The sequence below is a fragment of the Pseudorasbora parva genome, chromosome 18 (assembly GCF_024679245.1).
Source record: "Pseudorasbora parva isolate DD20220531a chromosome 18, ASM2467924v1, whole genome shotgun sequence".
Lineage (NCBI taxonomy): Eukaryota > Metazoa > Chordata > Actinopteri > Cypriniformes > Gobionidae > Pseudorasbora > Pseudorasbora parva.
This window is the reverse complement of record NC_090189.1, coordinates 6,720,232-6,744,838: the sequence shown is the minus strand read 5'-3', so window position 1 is coordinate 6,744,838 and position 24,607 is coordinate 6,720,232. Positions and strand designations below refer to the sequence as shown.

Genomic DNA, 24,607 nt, shown 5'->3' with positions numbered 1-24,607 from the left:
CTGGGTCGATATTAACATTAGAGACCCGTGCCTTTGGTACAATCCCAACAAGAGCATTACATGCATTAGTAAAAGATAGCGGGGCTGTTAAAGTGCAGTATAACCAGGCCTACACACTCAGCGGGCCGGTTCGCGCTTACCGTGCTTGCTTTCTATTTTCCCCGACATGATCGCTGCGCTGGCCGGAGCAAATCCTCAGTTTGGACAGTCACGGGAGGACAAAATGGGGAATGTAGGCCACAGGAATCCCGAGTTTTATTCTTCAGCCACACATTTTGATGTACTGGGTCGGTGTGGCTATATAGCTAGATCCCCGGTAAAAACGGGCCACAGTCCGTTCACATACACACGCTGGCGACAGACAGTGAAATCTACTGCTTGCGTGTGTGTGTGTGTGTGTGTACCGTGTCCCATCCCGAGGATCCATTGGGATGCGAACACAGCGCCCCTCTCTGACTGGAATCACGAACTACAGGGATTGTTTGGTGTCAGATTGACAAAAATAATACTGCCTTCACGTGCTCTCGGAATTATCGTAAATACGAGTTTCCTAGGTAAAAATTGCACATGAACGCCCTCCCATTTCTAAATGTTAATGGGATAAGCTCGTAATCACGACTTCAGAAGTGGGAATTATCACATTTCCGATAGCACGTGAAGGCGGTATTATTCACCTTACGCTGTCTATCGGAATTATTTCCGTGAGTTTCCTAGTTAAAAATTGCACATGAACGGCCTTTGAAGTCACTCACTTCAATGCAACGAGCTCGTAATTACGACTTTGAAAGTGGGAATTACGAAATTTCCGACAGCACGTTAAAGCAGAATAAAACACATATTCTGTCAATTTCTCTTCGTCGTGTCTCTATCTTCTGTCGAACACAAAATTAGATGTTAGTCAGAATGCTCACGCTGCTATTTTCCATACAGTGAGAATGAGGACTAGAGCTATCAAAGGCTTAAAAGCACACATAAAAAGTAGAATAAAAATAGTCTATACATTTTAACCTGTATATTCATTTAACACTTATTCACTAAATCTAAATAGCTATGTATTTTAATGCCATAAGCAACTCCAAGCACCACCTGTAGCCTACTTCACTGTGACGGCGGGTTTTAACAGTCATCATCGTGAATCCTGCGAAGATTTATTTATTTATTTTAAATGCATGTAGCCTACATTTGTAACACTATACTTTGTATTATATTAACTTTGCATGATGCATCACATCACAAAAAAAGAAGAAAAAAACTAGTTGATGCTGCTGTGAGGTCATCATGCAGCATCGCAAATCATTCCAAGTTGTTATATATATATATATATATATATATATATATATATATATATATATATATATATATATATATATATATATATATATATATATATATTTAAAAAAAATTATATATATATATATATATATATATATATATATATATATATATATATATATATATATAATTTATTTTTTTATTATTATTTTTTTTATTTATTTATAGAGATTTAAAGAAAGATGGAATATAAGATGGAATAAAATGGGAGACCAGTTGACCAACCCTCCTCCCAACATAAATTAAGGGGGAAAAAATTAAGAATTGTTTAAAAAAAATATTACAATCAATTCCATTACTTCCAAATATTTTACTTATTAGTAAAACTCACCTAAGGATCTGCTTCCATCTAGCGGATAAATGATGAAATCACAACATTATTCAACGTTTCAATTCTGCGAAGCACTGCTTATAACTTTCTTTGAGATTATTCAAAATATTATTTTAATTCTTAAATAGTGCAATACAATGTTTTTTTGGAATGAGAGCGTTACACTGGTTAATATCTCGAGACTAAATGGGAATTTAACACGTTTTAAGTGTTTATTAACGAAGAGACACTAGTCTGAGGCGTTTCGGTGGCGCTGCAATTAACTCGTCCACCGCTAGATGGGGCGCTCGAACTCCTGAAAAATGATTCATATTGTAAATAATTTTCTTTTGTCCTGCCTGAAGAAAACCCCCAGTCAGCAACAAATATTTACTATCTCAAAGAAGCAACAAGTTACACAACAAGACTTCCATATGTAGCAAACTTTAATGTCCTATTAAACAGAGAGAAAGTCGAATGAGAATCGCTCCTAAAACAACATGCATATTAGTTTGTGGCCTTTTGTTGTTCTCTATAATGTTTAGTGTTGTATTGAGATCTGATTGGCATCTGTCAGTATGTGTGTCCATGCGGGAAGTTTGATCAGTTCATGTCAATATCTCAGCTGGAGTGATATAATGTCAGGTCTGTTCATCTAACTGAGAGAGATCAGAGGAGTGCAGCGGGCATCGTTTGATCTGCGTCAGCGTGAAGGTTAAAGCTGAATCTACAGTAACCGTTCAGAATTCAGCGAAGACAAGGTCAAAGGCTCTCAGCTTACACATATCAAAATGTGTGCGCGTGATGATACACATGTAGACGGATGGAGGAATGTTTTTTTTATTCTGACATATTGACTGATGCACACACACGTCCTTAAAAAAGCAAGGAGAGACGGTGAGAAAGGTCAAAGGTCATGTTTCTAACCTGTTCAATATCTTGCACAAGAGATAGAATGATCCGTCAAGTGTGACACACACACACACACACACACACACACAAACATATAAGGTCAAAAGGAGTCTGATCTCTCACGCACACAAAACTGCGAACACACTGAGAGCTCTGGAGTGTGAAGAAAGAATATGACATTAAAATTCAATACAATCAAAATAAAAGATTAAAGTATTGGAAAGGACAGGAGGGTAAGAATGAAGGATGAAGGGGTGACATTTAGAGTACAGAGAAACCCCAGGGGTCCAGGACAGGCCCATACAGAAGAGGTTTGGGTAGAGGACAGCTAAATATAAAGGCAAATATTTAAAGGGATAGTTCAAAAAAGTAAAGTGAAAATAAAATAAGACTCAAATGTAAAGAAAACACCTGTAAAGCAGACACACACATTCCTGCACTGTAAAAAAATATTTAGAAAAAAAGTTACCTGGTTGCCTTAACATTTTGAGTTTATTGAAATTAAAATTTTAAGTTAATACAATGAATTTTTTTTTAAGATTCGACAACCTTTATTAAAATAAATATTATTAAAAGATTTTGTAATCATATTGGGTAACTGTGTGTTTTATTTCTGATGACGCAGTGAAACATGCCAAATTATGCTTTTTTTCATGATTTATCAAAAGTTTTATGTGGTTCAGATACAAAAATATTTTGAGTTTCTATTCATTAAACAAATGTCCTTCATTGTATCAACTCAAATTCTTTATTTCAATAAACTCAAAATTTTAAGGCAACTAAGTTACTTACTTTTTTAAGTTAATCCAACAACATTTTTTTACAGTGTGACATTCATAACTTGATGAAAATTATGATTTTTTTGTATATAAAGCTAGTTTGGAACGGATAGTCAAAATTAATATTAGAAACGATGGATTAGATGAATGTAGTTAAATGCTACATTGCTGTCACATGACCTTATGCATATTACCTGCACAATTAATTTAGCAAAGAACATTCATAATTTTTGGAATGAAAACTGTATGTCTTTATACATCATATACAATCATATATATGCACAGGCCTGCACAAAACAAAGTAATCAATTATCACATTAATAAAAAGAAAATCAATATTTAAAAATGGTTATAGATGTTAAGAAATTAAATAAATTATTTTATACAAATACATTTAATAAGAAAAGGAATTAATAAGAAAAAACAGTTTAATATTTAAAAAATAAAATGTAAATAAAACACTTAATTAATTTACTATTTATATGTATACATACTGATAAGGCATAACATTATTTTTTTCATCACGGCACCAGTATCTGTCAAAAGTGCTCTAAGGAAGGAACAGTGGAGAACCGGTGACACGGTCATGGGCGGCCAAGGCTCATTGATGCACGTGAGGAGCGACGGCTGGCCCATGTCCGATCAAACAGACGAGCTACTGCAGCTCATTGTTCAAGTTAAAATGGCTCAGGAATGGTTTGAGGAGCACAAAAACGTGTTTGAGGTGTTGACTTGGCCTCCAAATTCCTCAGATCTCAATCCAATCGAGCATGTGTGGGATGTGCTGAACAAACAAGTCCGTTCCATGGAGACCACCTCGCAAATTACAGGACTTAAAAGATCTACTGCTAACATCTTTGTGACAGATACCACAGCACACCTTCAGGGGTCTAGTGGAGTCCATGCCTCGATGGGTCAGGGCTGTTTTGGCAGCAAAAATGGGACCAGCACAATATTAGGAAGGTGGTCATAATGTTATGCCTTGTATATACTGCTTTTCTAAAATGATTGAAAAATAAATAAACAATTAAAAAGAAATGATGGAATGATATTTTCCGATATTCTATTCTGAGCACAGCCATAAAGTTAAAGGGCAAATATCAGTGGGATTTTGCTGCCATGTTGGTTCCAGTGAGTGAGCCAGAGATTCAGTCCAGAGATCGGCCACATCAGAGCCGCAGACGCCAGCACACGGGACGACCACAGGCCTGCACTTTGATCCACACTCCTTAATGAGCAGAGAGAGAGAGAAGCTTCCCCTCGATGCTGGATACACCAGCGGCACAAATGACACACAAACACACACACACACCACGACAAGTTGATTTGCGTTTGTGTGATGTATGTAACATTGATTCAAGGTTAAATTCATTATCATGGCATTCTCCAAGGAATGTTTCTTCTGGACACACACACACACACACACACACACACACACACACACACACACACACGCACGCAAGCACGCACGCACGCACGCACGCACGCACACACACACACTGGCCATTATCCCAAACCACACTTAGAAATATCACAAAGGGAAACTCATTTAAAGAAGAAAACAACATCCTTTAAGCTCATCCAGAACAACCAACACAAAGACTGTAATTCATTTTAAAACTCCCTGAAGTCATTGAAACTAATACACAGCTAGTTATGAATATAATAATCTTCCATCAGGGGCAGAAACTGAATTGTCTTTAGCCTTTGCATGTGTGTGTGTGTGTGTGTGCGTGTTGCATGTGCTATTTAAATCGATGCAGCTAAAACCCAATCAAAAGGAATATTTAATGGCCCAGCGCTGGTTTGCATGCATGTGCTGATGTGAGGTGTGAGGTTCAATCTCTCTCTCTCTCTCTCTCTCTCTCTCTCTCTCTCTCTCTCTCTCTCTCTCTCTCTCTCTCTCTCTCTCTCTCTCTCTCTCTCTCTATCTAGTGTACAACTTACACAAAAAAATAATGATCAATTTAATTATTTTGTATCATTAAATAATAATGGCATTATATTTTAACGCCATTAATCGATTAACAATTTAATAATTGAAAAATAAACTAAATAAACTATTTTTTTTCCCAAATTGACCAAAATATTAGTTACATGGAATAATAAAATAACACAGAAAGGTAAGCTAATTTAATTGCATAAAGTATTTACAAACTAATTTTTCTTTTTTTCTAAAATTCAATATATTTAACAAATATTTAAACAAGCTAAGATATAAAAACAAGATTTTATTATTAATAGACATTAGAGATAAAATAAATGATTTTATTTTATAAAACACATTAAATCAGGAAAAAATAATTAATGTTTAACAATATACAATTATATATATAAAGAAAAATGTATGAATACGTTTAATAATTCTAAATTAAATAAAAATACTAATTTGCCTAAAACAAATTATTAAACAATTTAAAATAAATTATAGCATACATGTATAATTTAGAAATAAAATAATTTTATTTCATACAAATAAATGAATGACTAGAAAACATATTAATATTAATATAATAATATGTATTAATATACATATTAATTCTCAATTAAAAATTGAGTGATTTATTAAGAAATTATGAATAAACTATAGAAAACCTAAATATACATATACATAATGCATACCAAAGAAATTGTTAGGGTAGTTTGTTATTATGCTATTCCAAATATTGTCTTACTCTGCGTCCAAAATTGCTTCAGTATGTGAAAAACAGCACACCAACAGAGAAGTGTGTCCAATTACATAGTATTTAAAAAAAACAGTAGGCGCAAAGTCCCAAAAGACCTTCTACTTCCCCTGAGAATCTGAAGTGTGCATTCGCTGAACACTTCAATATCCCATGAGGCCACAGGAGAGGATTTATGAATGGAGGTGAAGGGACTGACTCTGTAGGTCACATGACAGTAACATTGTGGCAAATGCAGTACATCTGAATTTCATTCATACTACCACATTCATACTATATACCTTAAGCATACCTTATTAATGGTCCATAGTAAATTCAAATGTAATGCCTACTTAAACAGTACACGATTTAGATTCAGTGTGTGCCTCTGACAACTGCTATAAGGAATCTATGGTTAATATCAGCAGTGCAGAACACATTAACATATATCCAACACACACACTGTATTTCTCAAATACGGTATCAGTGTGATGTACAGGACTGTTGGCAGGAAACAGATTAGTACTTAATGCAGACGGATGTGTCGCCTCCATCTAGCTCAACACACACTCATATTCAGTGTGTGCGCCCGTGCAGTGTTACTGGCAGCCTAGAGCATATGATCTTTAGCATTTTTTTAATAACGCACTTTGTTTCTTTTTTTCGAGATTCAATTTTCCTTTCCATCGGAGCGCTGTCGGATCAGGACAGAGGGTGATTTTTTACTGTGCACCGTTCCTAAAGAGGAGACAAAAAGAAAAGGCTGACATTATTTTACAAGAAAATGTGATTAAGAACAAATACAAGCCATATAAAAACATCTCAGAAGTGCAGTAAATTACAAAAGGGTAAAGCTTTTTTCAGGTTAAACATCCGCTTCTTTCTTTGTTTAAAAGATAGACAGACTATAAGAGAGAGAGAGAGAGAGAGAGAGAGAGAGAGAGAGAGAGAGAGAGAGAGAGAGAGAGAGAGAGAGAGAGAGAGAAGGACTAGCTGTGCGGATGAGGGTCAGACCTGCACTTTCTCACGACCCCCAGATCTGAGCTACAGCATGAACGGCTGATTAAGCAGTTATTGATCAGGCCGGCTTGTTAGCATTAACACACACACACACACACACACACACACACACACACACACACACACACACACACACACACACACACACACACACACACACACACACACACACACACACACACACACACACCTGCCCTGAGACTCAAATGGATTAACCAGATGAATATTTCTGCCGCAGACAGGACAGCAGTCGACACACGTCAGTCGGAACAACGATCAATAAACCTCATGCCACAAACACTATCATATCATCAGACTTCCTGAGGAACAGATTGGACCCTCCTTGACCTCAAGGGTCATATCATGTGAAACATTTTTCCTTTCCATACTGGCACTCCAACCGAACTTAAAGGGGCTATGAATTAACCAATCTAATTCTCCTTGACATTTTGACATTGTAGTGGAGTCCATGCCTCGACGGCAGAACAACACATTATTAGGAAGGTGGCCATAATGTTATGCCTGATCGGTGTATACATTTATGCAACTTTAAAGTACCTAATCCACTATAAATTAATTCTTATAAATATCCTGTTTAACTATATGCCACATTACAAAAGTAAAAAGGTTCACAGTGTGAATCTCAAAATGATCTTTGCCAGGCCATCACGAGTTCAAGTTTATAAAATGCGTTAATATTGCAGCAGAACGGCCACACCTCACACCAGCTGATTGGTGGAGAGGAGACCGAGTGATGAAGCCAATCAGTGTATGGGGATTATTAGGAGGCCATGATGGACAGAGGCTAACAGGGTTACACCCCTACTCTTTATCGAAGGACATCCTGGGATTTTTAATGACCACAGAGAGTCAGGACCTCGGTTTAACGTCTCATCCGAAGGACGGTGCTCTTTGTCAGTATAGTGTCCCCATCACTATACTGGGGTGTTAGGACCCACACAGACCACAGGGTGAGCGCCCCCTGCTGGTCTCACTAACACCTCTACCAGCAGCTACCTGGTTTTCCCATCTGGTCTCACATCCAGGTACTGACCAGGGTCGGCCCTGCTTCGCTTCAGCGGGAAACCAGTCGTGGGCTACAGGGTGATATGGCTGCTGGTAAAGGCGATCCGGCTGGTTCTAGATCCGTGCGTGTCTGGACGAGCAGATGGCCGTGTGTCTGGACTGTGAGCGTCGAACAGCGCTCTACTGACACGTCCCTCAAAACATTTCCAAAAAACACTCGCGCAGCATTCCTGGCAACATCCAGAGCCCAAGCCATCTGTCTCCAGCACTGAATAAATGTTATTGAGGGACACATGAATCATAGAGCCATGAATAACATATTACCAGATGACATCATCAGCATCACAGCATGATATTCAAACAGCGCTTTCGGCTCACTTTCTCCCCAACAGTAACACCATTACAGACTTCTCAGACGTTCTCAAAAGATCCCAAGAAGAGATCTCGACAATGTCTCCAACTCTGCGCATATTTGCCAAGATTTAATATCTGCATTTGATCAATATGAACTCAAACATTTCTATATATATAAAAAAATGTTATAGTGAATCCGGAAAGTATTGACAGTGGTTCACTTTTCCACATTTTGTTGTTACAGCCTTTTTCCAAAATGGATTAAATGTATTATTTTCCTCAAAACTCTACAAACAATACCCCAAAATGACAGCGTGAAATAAGTTTATTTGAAATATTTGCACATTTATTACAAATAAACAATGAAAAAAGTATTTACAGCCTTAGACATGACACTCAAAATTGAGCTCGGGTGCATCCTTTTCCCTCTGATCATCCTTGAGATGTTTTTACAACTTGATTTGAGTCAACCTGTGGTACATTCAGCTGACCGGACATGATTTGGAAAGGCACACACCTGTCTATATAAGGTCCCACAGTTAACAGTGCAAGTCAAGTTCAAGAGTTTTATTTGTCACATACACAGTTATATACAGAATACAACCGGCAGTGAAATGTAAACAGGTCCACTCCATGGACAGCAAATAACAATTAACAAAAAAGCACAATAAATTATAAAATAGGAATAGGATAAAGGTGCTATATATATACATATGTAGAATTATGAATAAATCAAGTAAAAGAAATAAGAGATGTGGAATAAGATAAGTGAGATAAAGTAAACTCTTTGGTCTTGTTCACATTCAGAAGGAGACAGTTGTCTTGGCACCATGATGTCAGTTGCTCCACCTCGTCCAAGTATGCGGTCTCATTGTTGTTGGAAATGAGGCCCAGGACAACAGTATCATCCGCAAACTTGATGACAGAGGTGGAGCTGTGTGTGGACAAACAGTCATGCGTGTAGAGAGAGTAGAGCAGGGGACTGAGGACACAGCCCTGTGGAGCTCCCACACTCACGGTGATGGAGGTGGAGGTGAACTGTCCTACTCTCACCACCTGAGGTCTGCCAGTGAGGAAATCTTCAATCCAGTGACAGAGAGAAGAGTTCAGTCCGAGATCCAGGAGTTTGTTAGTTAGCTTAATGGGAACTATGGTGTTAAAGGCTGAACTATAGTCAATAAATAGCAGTCTTACATAGTTCCCATGCTTGCTATCGATGTGTGTGAGGAAGGAGTGGAGCACGTGAGAGATGGCATCTTCAGTCGATCTATTGGGACGATAGGCAAACTGAAGAGGGTCCAAGGTGTAAGGGATGGAGGAGCAGATGTTGTTTTTGAAGAGTCTCTCAAAGACCTTCATGACTAAAGACGTGAGAGCCACTGGGCGATAGTCATTTAGGCAAGAGGGTTTACTGTTCTTAGGGACAGGGATGATGGTGGATTTTTTGAAGGAGGTTGGGACCACAGATGTATCAAGGGACTCATTGAAGATGGATGTGAGGAGTCCGGCGAGCTGATCAGCACAGGACTGCAGGACACGACAGAGCACAAACCAAGCCATGAATGTCCAAATGAGCGCAGTGGTCTCCAACATCCAGAAATGGAAGAAGTTTGGAACCATCAGGACTCTTCCTAGAGGAGAACCTTCCAGAACAATCTCTGCAGCACTCAACCAATCAGGCCTGTATGGGAGAGGGGCAAGACAGCACACAACAGCCCGTCTGGAGTTTAACAAAAGGCACCTGATGGACTCTCAAACCATGAGAAACCATATTCTCTGGTCTAATGAAACAAAGATTGAACTCTTTGGCCTGAATGGCAAGTGTCACCAAGTGAAGCCTGGTGGTGGCAGCATCATGCTGTGGGGATTTTTTTTAGCAGCAGGGCCTGGGAGACTAATCAGGATCGAGGGAAAGATGAATGCAGCAATGTACAGACACATCATTGATGAAAACCTGCTCCAGAGTGCTCTGGACCTCAGACTGGGGTTAAGGTTCATCTTCCAACAGGACAACGGCCCTAAGCACACAGCCTAGGTAACAAAGGAGTGGCTATGGGACAACTCTGCAAATGTCCTTAAGTTGCCCAGTTAGAGCTCAGACTCGATTGAACATCTCAGGAGAGATCTGAAAATGTGATGGAGCTGAAGGAGCTTGAGAGGTCCTGCAAAAGAAGAATGGGAGAAACTGCCCAAAAAATAGGTGTGCCAAGCTTGAAGCATCATATTCAAAAAGACTTGAGGCTGTAATTGTTGCCTTCAACAAAGTATTGAGCAAAGGCTGTGAATGCTTTAAAAAAATGTAATACAGTTACAAAGATTTCAAACAAACTTCTTTCACGTTGTCATTATGGGATATTGTTTGTAGAGTTTTGAGGAAAATAATGATTTTAATCAATTTTGGAATAATGTAAAGCGCTGCCAATATTTTTCGGATGCGCTGTATATATACAGCATTTGGTTATACAAGATTTTCTCTGTGAATTACACATGAATCGAGAGGTTTAGATGTGGAAGAGCCAAATCCACAGCACACAAACACATTAAATACTAAATAAACCAATTAGCAAAATTAAAAATACAAGCTTCAGGCATACATCTGTCTTTCTCTCCCTTAACAAAATATTAAACTGGATAAATAAAAACCTGAAGAGATCTCCCCCTGGGACAGTCACAGCTCTCTTCCCAGCCTTTATAAAATATTACTCTATAATCTCTGAAAACTGTCTCTGATGAAGTGCAGATGCTCAAATCTGCGTCTAAGCGACAAAACATTAAATCTTTTGACAAAGAGGAGAATAAATGATGGGCCAAAGAAACAGATTCAAATGTGCACCATATGCTAGAAAAGAAAATACTAACCAAAACTAACATTTGCATAAATATGTTGCACAAAACAATTAATCCATAATATTTGTGCATTTAAAACAATAACATGTACGTTCAATTCTATTGTAATGTCTATTTATCTACTATCCCTTCATGTTTGCATTAAGTGCGAACTGTAATCTGGAAAGAGTTTGATTTTAATTCTTAGAGAATAAGAATCACAGTTTTATGATGGAGACTCTCAGAACGCCCCCGTCCTGTAGCAGCTTGTACCCTCTCAGGGTCAGTTTGATCCTCTAGTGAGCATGAATTTGAGTCTGTATGTCTCACACACACACACACACACACACACACACACACACACACACACACACACACACACACACACACACACACACACACACACACACACACACACACACACACACACACACACACACACACACACACACACACACACACACACACACACACACACACACACACACACACACACACACACACAGGGTTCAGATGCATTCACACTTCTGTCATGTTTTCATCACTAACATGACTTCTTCATTCACACTCTGTCACCATGGCGACACTAGAACCCACCTGTCAGTCAGGTGACATCATCTTTAATTGGCACAAACAGGTGGGTTCCACTGTCACCATGGTGTGATCTGTTTCTCACTCTGTCACTATGGCGACACCAGAACACACATACTATGTCAGTCCCGCGATTGTATAATTTAACGCAAAATCAAGCAAACTCTGCACAATTTGGCGGGGCTTGCAATTTTCTACATTTCCGCTGCATAATATCATACAGGTATAAATTCCTTTTAATTAAATTGTTTAATTAAGGTTTACATGCTAGTTTCCATGGCAGAGTTCAAGATATATCTTTAAATATACTTTTTGGGTGGACTATCTCATCACGTTATACTGTTCAGAATCTAATATTAAGTAAGTATAATGCACAATATTATACTTTATATATATATATATAGTATAATTATAGTAAGTATAATAAGTATAATGCACATTATTATTAATTATTTTAAAGGCTTTGTGATGCAAGCATGAGAATAAAGCATGCAAATTCATTAATTCCAGAGCCGGACAGTAACAGAGTACATTTACTCGAGTACAAACCTTAAAGGGTTAGTTCACCCAAAAATGAAATTGATGTCATTAATGACTCCCCCTAATGTCGTTCCACACCCGTAAGACCTCCGTTCATCTTCAGAACACAGAAGAAAGATACCTCGAAAGATATTTTAGATTTAGTCCGAGGCCTTTCTGTCCTTTAAATGTAAGTGTATGCACACTATACTGTCCATGTCTAGAAGGTGATGAAAACATCATCAAAGTAGTCCATATGTGACATCAGTTGGTTAGTTAGACTCTTTTCAAGCGTTGACAATACATTTTGGTCCAAAAATAACAAAAACTATGACTTTATTCAGCATTGTCTTCTCTTACGCTTTTGTTTTCAAACCTCAATCAGCGGATTGATTCATGATTCAGATCGCCAATGTCACGTGATTTCAGCAGTTTGCCAGTTTAACAAGCGATCCAAATCTTGAATCATGACCGTTTGATTCTTTATTTGAGGAAAACTGAAGAGAAGACAATGCTGAATAAATTCATATTTTTTGTTATTTTTGGACCAAAATGTATTGTCAACGCTTGAAAAGAGTCTAACTATCCAACTGATGTCACATATGGACTACTTTGATGATGTTTTCATCACCTTCTGGACGTGGACAGTATAGTGTGCATACACTTACATTTAAAGGACAGAAAGGCCTCGGACTAAATCTAAAATATCTTAAACTGTGTTCTGAAGATGAACGGAGGTCTTACGGGTGTGGAACGACATTAGGGAGAGTCATTAAGGACATCAATTTCATTTTTGGGTGAACTAACCCTAGTTTTGAAGGGTTCTGTATTATTTTTGGGGAGTACTCGTGACTTTACTCAAGTACATTTGAGAGGCAAATATTGTACTCGTTACTCCACTACATTTCTATCCATAACTTTACTCTCAGCTTTCCTGTAGCTCAACCAGTAGAGCGTGGCGCTAGCTCGCATGGGTTCGATTCCTAGGGAAAGCAAGAACTGATAATAATGTAAAATGTGTACTTTAAATGCAATGTAAGTCGCTTTGGATAAAAGCGTCTGCCAAATGCATAAATGTAAAAATGTAAATGTAACTTTAAGTACCCGTTACTACTTCTTAAAAAAATAAAAAAAATAAAAAAGGAAATAAGAAAAATCTTGGAAATCCTCATTTTGTTGTTCTTCCTCTCAAACGTGATTGGATTGTGCAGGCGCCACTGATTTAGGACAGCCTATCAGCAATCACCTTCAGCTTTCAGCCAAAGTCAACTCCATGGTCAGATTTAGATAAGAGACGAAACAACGGATGAAGGACTATCCGGGAATCTGCCGACCCGTGATGTTCTTGAGTATGCAGTGTGTGTTTAACACAGTCAGGTTCAAATGTGGCGGCAAAAAATCCATTAAAACTCTAGCAGAGGTTTGTCAGAGCGTTGCCATTGTGCTATTGCCCTGTGGGCAAGTGAGAAATGTTAAATAAAGCAACTTGGGAAAAAGATGAAAATGATTGATTTTACTTTCAATTCCTTTTACATTCTCCAAGGTATTAACATTAACATTTTTCTTAACTCCATGTGGGACGTTTCTGTAGATAAATCTAAGCACTATAGTAACGAAATATTTAAAAAATGTACACTCAAATAATGATTCTAGCTGTTTGCTCAGTTTATTTAAATAAAATAAGTTTGTAAAAAGATATATAAAATAAAATTGTGCTGAAACAACACAAATCTTTAGTTTTTTACTTAAGTGTCATTTTACTTGATTTTATTAGGTTAAATGAAATAAAATGTGTTAAATGTTAAGTTAAGCTAAACCATTTGTGTTGAGACTACATGAATCATTTATGTTGTGCTGACTGAACTGGGCAGTGTATTTCTATTTCCCAGCATGCTTTGCATAGGGATGCCTCAGGAGAGTACATGTTGAAATGAAGTGCTATTTTGTGTTTTTTAGTGAAGGGAAAGACCTGTTAATGTTTGATGTTATATTTGACATTTAAAAGATGTGATATGTTGTGTTAAATTTTTTTTTTGAGGTTACCATTATTGTGAAGTGTAGACCTTGTGGTTAAGCTGTGTTGTTCTCAATGAGCTGAAACTGTGCTAATGCAAGCGACGAGAAATGCTTTACTTCATCATTACTTGCATGTTACAATTAGCAAGCGATCAAGTGTTGTTGACTAATAGTTTTTATCAGTGGCGTAACTTTGTTTTAAAAAGTGGGTGGGACATAAATTGTGTAGGCTATCATATGCATGCGAAAAACTGCGTATTATATGCATGCCAAAGCTCATTTTGACATATGGGGGGCGCTCATATACGTCAAAATGAGCTTTAGCGTGCATATGGTACGCGTATTAAGGGGGGTAGCATTGCTGATACAATGTTATATCAGATGTAAAATATGTACAATAACAATTGTAGAAAAATTTGTATTAAGATGTCCAGAAATCAATCAAATAGTTAATTTATTGATATAGATCGTTTAATTATTGCATTTAAACACAATATAGCGTTGTGCCAAGATTTTCACGTGAATAAAGGCATATAGATTTGCACTCTTTGCTTATAATCCCTGGTCTAGTCTGTTAAACTTGTCAGAAGTTCTCGTTTCTAATCTGCCCTCGTAGCCTATTTTTTCTCTTATCAAAACCGAATACCATCAGTGGTTATACATCAAGAGCAGGGACAGTTTTTGTGCAGTTTGTTTCGCGATCTGACCGGAACAAATAGAAAGTCTCTGCAACGGCGTTAAGCTTTACACTAAAGCGCTCGTCTGTGTGAAGACTGCATGAGCCGCGAGAGAAATCTGCGTCACTGATAACAGCGGCAACGAGCGCCAGATCGCCTCTGATTTAACAAACGAACAAAATGATACTCTTCTAGTTAACCAGAGATGTTTTGTTTGTATTAGTTAGGTTCATCCGTGAAGCAAGATGTTTTAAAAAAAGTGGTGGGGACATGTCTCACCCGTCCCACCCACAAATTACGCCTATAGAAATAAATAAAACTAATTCATGTGACGCAGTTTCCCATAGAATAAATATGGCCATCAGTTCAATCCCTCTCTATCCTACTTTATCGAGTTGGAATGACATGATTTTTTTAGTCTTTTTGACTAAAGGATTTTAAGTTAATACAACAAGATTAAAACAAATTTGTGTAGTTGAGCTGACACTATTAAATTAAGGTGTGCCCAACCATAGTAAATAAGTTGAATCAACCTTAATAAATTAAGTTGACCCAACGTAAGTACATTAAATTGGAATAACAGAATTGCATAATGCTGAAATAAAGCAAGATTATCATGTGGAAATACTTTCCATGATTTTTTATGTTCATTCAAAGAGTCATTTTTTTTTTTAGTGATACTCAAGTACTTTTAAAAACAAGTACTTCCATACTTTTACTCAAGTAGACATCTGATAGTATACTTTTACTTGAGTAAAATTTAGCACGGGTTATCTGTACTTTTACTCAAGTTATGAAGCTGTGTACTCTGTCCGCCTCTCAATATGCAACTGTGCTCCATCCTGCAATGCACCATAGGGTTCCTGGTCTGAAAAATGCAGGTGACCCCTGCTTTAACCTGTATATATAATGCATTATAAAACTATTTTCAATGCATTATTGAAACTTTTAGGTGTTATCTGACAGGAATGTGCAGTTGATACAGATGAACTGAATTATGCAGAACAAAAAAGAGAGGCAGAACAAGCGTATCATCGATACTGATGCTCATTTGAATTCTGCCGCTGTTCTGCTGAGGATAAAAGACGGAATATTTTTGTACTTCATGACAAAACTTTAACAAAACGCTAAACAGAGAGAACACAAGATCCGGAACCCGAGAGACTCAAGAGAAGTGTATGTGTGTGTGTGTGTGTGTGTGTGTGTGTGTGTGTGTGTGTGTGTGTGTGTGTGTGTGTGTGTGTGTGTGTGTGTGTGTGTGTGTGTGTGTGTGTGTGTGTGTGTGTGTGGTGTTTGGGGTTGGCGGGGGTGTTAGATTAAAAATCTGTTCAAAAGATGAGAGAGAAAGGAGTGAAACAATGACAGAGCGAGAGGAGGTGTTCGTGCGTTGATATTAAACCTCAGCGGGCGTCACTCGATAATGCCAATGCATAATTCTCTTGTTTGATCATTAATATCGTTCTCCATTAACTGAACGAACACAGTGCCAGTATATCCTTCCTTCTGAACTTTCCATGCAATGTTTTCCTGCGAATGTATGAGCGTATGTTTATGTAAATATAGATATAGTGAGATCTCGTGAGATTTCACACTGAATGACCAAAGCTATTAGGGAACACAATTAACTAAATCTTACCAAACTTTCCTTTGGGGACATGCAAGGACATCCTCAGTTGAAAAAAACCCTCACAAATAAACCAAATCTTTTTAAAACACAAAAAAGATTTATATTGGCATTCAAGACATTTCTATGCATTTGGCTCAAAGGGAAAATACACACATTAAGTATGATAATCAACTCCAACTAAAATACAGAAATGATCTAATAAATCAATAAGCCACTGAAGGTGATTTTAACATGGAGGTTAATAAGCGTTGTGAGGTTCAACATGGTGCATGAAGTGCATATGAATCATTTAAACATGGTAAATCACTGTAACATGACTTTTTGTGGATTACTGATTTCATCAAATGGCTACAAAAGCAAAAAAAACAGTTGAACTGATTAATAATAAACAATTTTTCTAACCAAGTAACATAGATCATAAGTCTTACTGTAGGCTGTTAAATGGTTTGTAGTGAATACATGTGGGCGAAAATGCCTTGTTGATGCTAGAGGTCAGAGGAGAATGGGCCGACTGATTCAAACTGATAGAAGAGCAACTTTGACTGAAATAACCACTCATTACAACCGGGGTATGCAGCAAAGCATTTGTGAAGCCACAACACGCACAACCTTGAGGCGGATGGGCTACAACAGCAGAAGACCCCACTGGTCTAATGAGTCTTGATTTCTGTTGAGACATTCAGATGGTAGAGTCAGAATTTGGCGTAAACAGAATGAGAACATGGATCCATCATGCCTTGTTACCACTGTGCAGGCTGGTGGTGGTGGTGTAATGGTGTGGGGGATGTTTTCTTAGCACACTTTAGGCCCCTTAGTGCCAATTGGGCATCGTTTAAATGCCACGGCCTACCTGAGCATTGTTTCTGACCATGTCCATCCCTTTATGACCACCATGTACCCATCCTCTAATGGCTACTTCCAGCAGGATAATGCACCATGTCACAAAGCTCAAATCATTTCAAATTGGTTTCTTGAACATGACAATGAGTTGACTGTACTAAAATGGCCCCCACAGTCACCAGATCTCAACCCAATAGAGCATCTTTGGGATGTGGTGGAACAGGAGCTTTGTGCCCTGGATGTGCATCAACTCCATCAACTGCAGGATGCTCTCCTATCAATATGGGCCAACATTTCTAAAGAATGCTTTCAGCACCTTGTTGAATCAATGCCATGTAGAATTAAGGCAGTTCTGAAGGTGAAAGGGGGTCAAACACAGTATTAGTATGTGTTCTTAATAATCCTTTAGGTGAGTGTGTGTGTGTGTGTATATATATATATATATATATATATATATATATATATATATATATATATATATATATATATATATATATATATATATATATATATATATATATATATATATATATATATATGACATTGTTATTAAAGTTCGGGTCAGTCTTTTAGTTTTTAAAGAAACTAAAATGTTTAACAAGCATGCATTAAACTGATAATAAGTGACAGTAAAGATGTTAATAATGCCACAAAAGATTTATATTTCTATTAAATTTCTAAAACTGTTCTCAACATTGATAATAATGATAATGATTGATCAGAAAAATGTTTCTTGAGCAGCAAATCACAAAAATTTGAATGATTTCAGAATAAAATAAATTACATTATAAAATACATTAAAATAGTTTTTACTGTTATGATCAAATCATTAAAAAAAATCTCACTGACCCCATAATTTTGAATTCTAGTATAAAATAATAATAAGCTAATATAAAAGCAAACTGATATGCAGTGTTCGTTTCATTCGAATGTGTGTTTTATAAAGTTATATGCTGTATTATGAGTTTACAAATACTCAACACTGACTTTTGACGAATCTTCCCTCTATCACTCTCTCTGCTGAAGCGTACAGGTTTGCTTCAAAGGCAGTCGCATCTCAAAATGTTCATTTATTGCCAACACACACACAAACAAGACATGCTTCGACAAACACGCACACTAACAGTCACAGACACACAACCCACTCTCTCCGTTTCGCTTTAATTTTCCATCGCTCTCTCACTCTTAACTGGCATTCACAGCGCGGCGCTTTGAACTAGTGCAGTGCAGGATGGCAGATTACCCATGAGACCCCTGATCAGCTTTGAAGCCCTGCTTTGATTCCCCTCCACACACTGACACACACCCACTCCTTTCTCTCTCTCTCTCTCGCTCTCTCTAACTCACACAAATTCAGCCTGTGCGACCTCCGTCATTTGACTTCAGCTATTCAGTTACTGCCACAAACCCTAAAGACTCTCATAGCACAACAACTACTACGCAATTATAGTCCAGCAAACTGCACAACACTCGGTATAACGTGACATCTTTAAGAAATGAATACTTTTATTTAGCAAGGACATTCAATTGATCAAAAGTGACAGTAAAGACATTTGATAATGTTATGAAAGATTTCTATTTCAAATAAATGCTGTTCTTTTAAACTTTATATTCATTGTTTCCACAAAAATATGAAGCAGCACAACTGTTGATAATGAGAAATCATGTGACACTGAAGACTGGATGCTGAAAATTCAGCTTTAAGCACAGGAATTAATTACATTTGAATACTTTTTTTCTTAATTGGAAATAATATTTCACAATATTACTGTATTTTTGATCAAATAAAATCTTCCTTGGTAAGCAGAAGAAACATAAAAAATCTCACCAAAGCCAAACTTTTGAATGGAAGTGTGTGTGTGTGTGTGTGTGTGTGTGTGTGTGTGTGTGTGTGTGTGTGTGTGTGTGTGTGTGTGTGTGTGTGTGTGTGTGTGTGTGTGTGTGTGTGTGTGTGTGTGAGAGCTGTTTAATACAATCAATGTTGCAAAATGAGCAAGAGCATGTGTGTACGAAATATTTTTTTGTCAGTTTTTACATTTCTGAAAAGTTACATATGCACACCAAGACACAAAATAAAATAAAAATCATAGTGGTCAAAATTAGTTATTGTGTTTTCGTGTATTCAAACTTGGTTTGTGAAGACATATCACACCACGCCAAATAGCATTAGTTCTCTTCACTGAATATGTAAAAGCACAAAACGGATTTGATTTTCATTCAATTACTCACACAAAACCATTGAATAGCTTCAATAGACAGCAGGGAAATGGACTATTATGATTCTAACATTACACTTTTAAGGGCTTATTTCACAGCCCCTGCACTCTAAAAAATACAAGTTCTTATGGATTTTAAAGGTTCTTAAAGGACAACTCCGGTGAAAAATGAACCTAGGGGTAATTAACACATGGTTATCGAGTAGGTTGTTCTCTGGGATTCGTTTTCATGAAAATCGAATATTAAGAGTTTTATTTCTAAAGATCTCTTAAAAAACAGATTAGCTTTTAACGCTTGTCTATGGGGCACAGAATAAGTCAAATTAAATCGCTATATCACTAACAAGGCTCAAAATAGCCTCACACTAACACGGCAGCATAATGAGGGTCTCTACATGCAAACCGAAGCATTGAGAACTTTGTAAGAGTACAAACAGTTTAATAAGAAGATACTTTATAAAGACAGTACATTACGCATTCACGGACAGCAGCCATCTTGGAAAACAGTCTCGACAAGTCGAGCCACGAGCGCTGTTCCACGAACGCTGTTCTAAGTGAGCTGGTCGATTGGAATTAAGTTTGTGAAATTTAATTACATGGAAATGCATGAATTATATCTGTTTATTAAAATATATGATTGACTTGACTAACTATAAGAGAAGAAGGTGTCCCATATGAGATTCCAAGTCACAGTTCATCACTTAGCACAGCGTTCGTGGCTCGACTGGTCGAGACTGTTTTCCAAGATGGCTGCTGTCCGTGAATGCGTAATGTACTGTCTTTATAAAGTATCTTCTTATTAAACTGTTTGTACTCTTACAAAGTTCTCAATGCTTCGGTTTGCATGTAGGGACCCTCATTATGCTACCGGGTTAGTGTGAGGCTATTTTGAGCCGTGTTAGTCGTATTAACTAGCGATTTAATTTTACTTATTATATGCCCCATAGACAAGCGTTATAAGCTAATCTGTTTTTAGAGATAAAACTCTTTAGATTCGATTTTAATGAAAACTAATGATCTACTCGGCAACCATCTGTTAATTACCCCTAGGTTCATTTCTCACCGGAGTTGTCCTTTAAAGGGTTAGTAAGTTATTAAAATTAATGTCGGGGGCAACGCATTACAAGTAACTTGAGTTACGTAATCAGAGTCCTTTTTCAAGTAACTAGTAAAGTAACGCATTACTTTTAAAATTTACAACAAAATATCTGAGTTACTACAAATATTTTGATGCATTTAAACCACCTTTATAAGTAAGAGTGTTTTTTCTCCTGCATGCGTCCTATTCTTCCATTTATCCAGAACGGCAGCACAGCTGAAAGGTTTGTTTAAGCCACGCCCTCTACTGTACACGCCTGAATTTACATTTTTACCTCGGCCTGAGGTATATTATTTCAGTTTTGGTGTGAAGAGGTCTTTACATTTGTTATATTTTTATAACTTTTTAGTTTTTAGTTTCAAAGGTGAGAAAAAGTAATCCAAAAGTAACGTAACTACTTTTCTTAAAAGGTAACCAAGTAACTCAATTAGTTTCTTTTTAAGGGAGTAATGAAATATTTTAATGCATTACATTTCAAAGTAACTTTCCCCAACACTGTTAATCACTCACCCTCATGTCGTTCCAAACCCATAAGACGTTCATTCATCTTCAGAACACAAATGAAGATATTTTTGCTTAAATCACAGAGCTTTCTGAACCACATGTAAACAGCAACACAACGACCACTTTCAGAAAGATTAAAGACATCATTAAATCGTCCATGTGACTCCAGTGGTTCAACCTTGATTTTATGAAGCTACGAGAATACTTTATTGAAGAATTTTTTAACTTTAAACTGCACTATTATTATTGTTAAATCTCATCAATGACACAGACAGTAACTTCAGAGGGGTTGGTAACCGGGGACACCTTTACTAATGACTTCTGATCAATCCTATATGAAATGGATTTATGATTTCATACACAATCATTTATTTAGATGGAGTACACACACACACACACACACACACACACACACACACACACACACACACACACACACACACACACACACACACACACACACACACACACACACACACACACACACACACACACACACACACACACACACACACACACACAGCCCCTGCCCCTGCCCCTGCCCCTGCCCCTGCCCATCACAGGAAACATTCTGCATTTTCTAAAAAAACTCATCCTGTATGATTTATAAGCATTTTGAAAAGTGGGGACATGGCTAATGCTAAAGATGTGTCCTCACCATAGACTGTATAAAAAGAGCCTCTGACCTTACAGCAGCTTTTAGCACATTCTCAAAGAGAAACCTCTGTCGGTCTTACAGAAAACACTCATCCATGCATCTCTCCTTCATCTGCAGTTCTGCAGTGAACGCTGTGTGTGTGCGAAGCGGTGATGCTGATCAAAGCAGCAGCTGAAACATCTTGTCAATAGTTGACCGACGTTCAGCGGTCAATACAATCTGTCAGCTAATTAGAATGGCACGTGTTTAACGTGGACTAATCGATCACTTTTAACACATCCACCCACCCACCCACCCACCCAGACAGACAGACAGACAGACAGACAGACACACACACACCGTACAAACCGTATTTTCTATCCCCTTACACTGCCCTTGTCCCTAAAATCATTTAGTATGTTTTTAAAGCTATTTGAAATATGCTTTAAACCATAAACCACATTTATAGTGTAATACCAGTGTAATACCCATGTAGTTATACAAATTTGTGTCCTCATAAACCACATAAACAGGCTCACACACACACACACACACACACACACACACACACACACACACACACACACACACACACACACACACACACACACACACACACACACACACACACACACACACAAGGTAGTGAAATATGATTACAACTTAAAATAGCTGTTTTCTATTAGAATTTTCTATTTGCATACCGTATATTTAAAAATGCAATTTAATCATGCAATGAAAAGCTGAATTTTAGTGTATTTTCTAATTTGACATGACATTACCATGATTTAAGAAATGGACTGTCAGGCCCTGTTTACACCTGATATTAAGAAGCGTTTTGGTCAGTCAGTTCACAAGTGATACGTTGGAGAAATTCCCGTTTACACCTCGTCTCTTTTGTCCACTTTCAAACACTTCTGGCCTGTTTTCTTCGAGGGGAGGCTCTATGTATTTAAATTAGTGCGTTTTTTTCTTCCAAATCTTTCGATCTAATGGACAGAATTAGCTTACGCAATTTATATATGAACGCGAAAGTAGTTACACTACAAAAGCAATCTGGTCGAATTTTTTTTCAACTATCTCTGCTAGTGGTTGAAAGCGAAGAAGCTCAAAACGTTTTAGACCCCATTTACACCTGTATTTAGTGTCATCCACTTGTGATCTGAAAGCAGTCTTGCATGCCTCCCAGAGTTCATCAATATTCTTTGGTTTCGTCTTCCATGCGTCCTCTTTCATCCTACCCCACATATGCTCAATGATGTTCATGTCTGGTGACTGGGCTGGCCAATCCTGGAGCATCTTGATCTTCTTCGCCTTGAGGAACTTTGATGTGGAGATGGAAGTATGCGATGGAGCACCGTCCTGCTGCAGAATTTGGCCTCTTTTATGGTTGGGAATATAAGAGGTAGCTAAGATTTCTTGTTATTTTAGACTATTGATGTTTCCTTCCACCCTGCAGATCTCTCGCACACCCCCATACTGGATGTAACCCCAGACCATGATTTTTCCGCCACCAAACTTCACTGTTTTCTGGGTGAATCTCGGATCCATTCTGGCTCCAGTAGGTCTCCTGCAATATTTGCGGCGACTGTGGTGTAATTCAACAGAAGATTCATCTGAAAAATCCACCTTCTGCCACTTTTCCAGCGTCCATCCTTTTAGCAGGCTGTGGGCCTTGGCAAATGCCAAACGGTTTTTCAATTGATTCGACCATGGAGGCTATTTCGAGACAGAATCCGAAAAACTGTTCTGGTTGACACAGGGACTTCAGGTGACCAGGAGATTAGAATACTTTTTGAAAGTTTAGTTTTTCACTGAAACATTATCACAAAAGCTGGTGGGATTAAAATGAGCCATTTCTTGTAAAAAAATCTTGATTAGAAATATATTTCAGCGGCACTTTAGGTCAATTTGTACACAAGCGACAAGACTTTTGTCAGGGACTGTATAGTTATATTAATATAGTTATATAATGTACAATATTATACTGTATATTAATTCTAAAGCGCTATCACAGCAAGGTAATATTTAAATGTTAATTCAATTAAAATATATTTATTATTTATTTTACTGTCATCTCACACATGGATCTGCATTCAATTAATTAGCATCTTCTCAGTGAATAAAGATTACTTATTAAATGAAAAGGTTGAAAAATGTATGTTTTATGTATGTTATGTAAATTGCCATTAAACAAAAGAAGAAGGAGAAACTATAATAGCGTGCTTTTTCTTAGGCCCTGTCCTAAATGGCACCCTAAACCCTCATGATCTTCCTCTGAGTCCGCACTTTCACGTCGTAATGCCGCTTTGAATGCCGGGTAGAAGTCCTCTGCGTAGCTCGCAAATTTTCGCGCTCAGCTGAAATGTGCATCGAGGGTGCATAGCAGCTGCAAAGGGGGCGCTCATGAGCACACTTCTTTAAGCTTAAATGACGAATGGGACACCCTACGTTCTTGTAAAACTATATATTTTAATAAACCCTAAGTCCACAAGACCGAAAGTCCACATGAAGTGTGCCATTTGGGACAGGGCCTTAGCGTCTGTTTCCATGGTGAATCATCGATTCGTCGCTCTGTTGAGAATGTCTTGTGTGTAAACCGGGAACATACTCTGAGTTGTCTGAACTTACTCCGGGACTTGTTTTTGGAACCAGCATA

At 37.6% G+C, this 24,607-nt stretch overlaps 1 protein-coding gene across 7 annotated transcripts in view; it reads right to left on the bottom strand.

Annotated features, from left to right (window-relative positions):
• Positions 1–427, bottom strand: part of rapgef1b (Rap guanine nucleotide exchange factor (GEF) 1b) — a 75,309-nt gene extending 74,882 nt beyond the window's left edge. For 2 of the 7 annotated variants that reach the window (XM_067422817.1, XM_067422816.1), the window contains exon 1: positions 141–427. In XM_067422817.1, coding sequence (XP_067278918.1) covers positions 141–168 — 28 coding nt within the window. In that variant the 5' untranslated portion in view covers positions 169–427. The remainder of the gene's footprint in view (positions 1–140) is intronic. The other 5 variants (XM_067422815.1, XM_067422820.1, XM_067422821.1 and 2 more) reach the window with 3 other exon arrangements.
• Between the last annotated feature and the right edge of the window lie 24,180 nt (positions 428–24,607).